The sequence below is a fragment of the Mytilus edulis genome, chromosome 3 (assembly GCF_963676685.1).
Source record: "Mytilus edulis chromosome 3, xbMytEdul2.2, whole genome shotgun sequence".
NCBI classification, from domain to species: domain Eukaryota; kingdom Metazoa; phylum Mollusca; class Bivalvia; order Mytilida; family Mytilidae; genus Mytilus; species Mytilus edulis.
The window spans coordinates 28,084,070-28,085,937 of NC_092346.1; the positions used below are offsets into that span (position 1 = coordinate 28,084,070).

The 1,868-nt window shown below is 35.4% G+C and overlaps 1 protein-coding gene across 1 annotated transcript; it reads right to left on the minus strand.

Annotated features, from left to right (window-relative positions):
- Nucleotides 1-705: 705 nt before the first annotated feature.
- LOC139515142 (uncharacterized) lies at nucleotides 706-1,868 on the minus strand. The gene is made up of 2 exons (XM_071304704.1): nucleotides 1,454-1,868; nucleotides 706-1,025 (listed from the first exon to the last, which is right to left on the minus strand). The coding sequence occupies exons 1-2, from the start codon at nucleotides 1,866-1,868 to the stop codon at nucleotides 706-708; spliced, it is 735 nt and encodes a 244-aa protein (XP_071160805.1).

Sequence of the window (1,868 nt, forward strand, 5' to 3'; positions counted from 1 at the left end):
GCAGAATTGTTGATTGGTATTGTTTCGTTGAATATTTTTCATTGTAGTATTTTTGAAGATTATTGTTTTTCTTTTTATATGAATTTGATGTTCCTGTGTGAATAAACTCTTCATATATACCAGGATTAAAATATCATATTTGCGAGAGGCGCGCGTTCTGTTTGAAAAAAAAATCATCAGTGACGCTTGAATCAAAAACTGTTGAAAGGTCAAATAGATACAAAGGTACTGGGCTGGTAGTACCCTCGTGGACGAAATGGCCAACAGCAGTTACATCGACTCAGTGGTCGTCATAGTTATCAAAGGTACCAGGCTTATAAATTATTACGTCAGATGCGCGTTTCGTCTATATAAAACTCTTCAATGACGCGCATATCAAAATAGTTATAAAGCCCAAAAATAAAGTTTTGATGTGTAGTATGACGTACATTTTCACTGAACTAGTAAACATTTTGTTTTATTAGGGGCCAGATGAAGCCCGATTACGGATGCGGTGACTTTCTGGCAGTGTTATAGACCCTTCGTTTTCTCTTGGACATATTCCCCATTTCCTTTCTCAATTGTATAAGTGGGTTTTTCATTAAGAAAATTAAGAAAATTTTTAGGGGGTTACAAAAGTATGATTATTACCATTGTCATGTGTTCAGGATTATAGATGAAACACCACAAGAACATGCAGCTGTTTAATCTGAAGATAATTGTGTATCAATAAAGCCTCCACCCACTAAATGTGGTGCGATGAAAGTCGGGAGCGCTAATTATTGCTTTTCCACCTAGGTGAGCCGGTTGTGTCCGAATGAATACAACTTCACCCTGATTGACTTGTCCGTGAATATCACAAACTACTGTCCATCTGAACACATACATTCCATTTTCAGGAACAGAAAACATTTCAGAAAACTTATTGTAATGTCCACCAACATTTGTTTGGACACTATGGAAAACTAATATATGATTCAGAGCTGGAAGTTGTTCATTTGAAGGCATATATGCATCAAAGGCAATGTTCCAGATAGTTTGGCTGCCTGTTAAATATAAAGATAAAGTAAAGAATACAATATCAGCCGCGTTTGGTTTAGTTTTAGAATGAAGGGTTTCAAATGTTAGGTGAAGTCATAATGTTACGAATAACACTGCAGGCATTGCTCTTTTGCATCAGGAGTTGCTTATCCTTCTAGAGCAGATGCATGCACCCCATCTTAATTTTTTTTATGAAGCTTTTTCATTTGACTGTTGTTTGTTATTTTGATTTTTTTTTCTTTTTCATGATCATGATGGTGTAGTCTATTTTATAGGAATATCGGGTATTAAAGCCTATTAGTAAATTCTTCCTATTTGTATACTCTATTTTGAATCAGCCAGACAATCTAGGCTTCTTCCTTGGCGAAAGACAATTTGGTACACCTGTGGAAAAAAGCACTATCTTGTTAGAGAGAGAGCATAATAAACATACCACTTATACGTCGCTGCGGTTGAAGAATAGGAACAGTAATTCCTTTCGATAACTGTAAAACACCATCTGTTCTGTTATTTTTCACATTAACGTATGTTTCCTCATAGTTTGTCTGCACTTTTGAATCGGAATCAGCTGTGAGGACATTTTCTTTTGCTTTATCGAGTTTTCTACATTCCCAATCTGCTGTTTCCAAGAAGGCAACTCTGTTTTCAAGCTTCTTAATGACAATCACATAGATTTGATTTTCAATATTCTCTGATAGATGTGTGTTGACTTTCTTTAGTTCTGATTGTTGCTGTTGAATTTTGATGAAAAATGTTTCTACGTGTTTCCATTTTTCTCTGTCACTTAAAATTGCGTCTGCTGGAAGAATTAAACATACTAAAAGACTGCAAACTGATGGAAGTCCCAT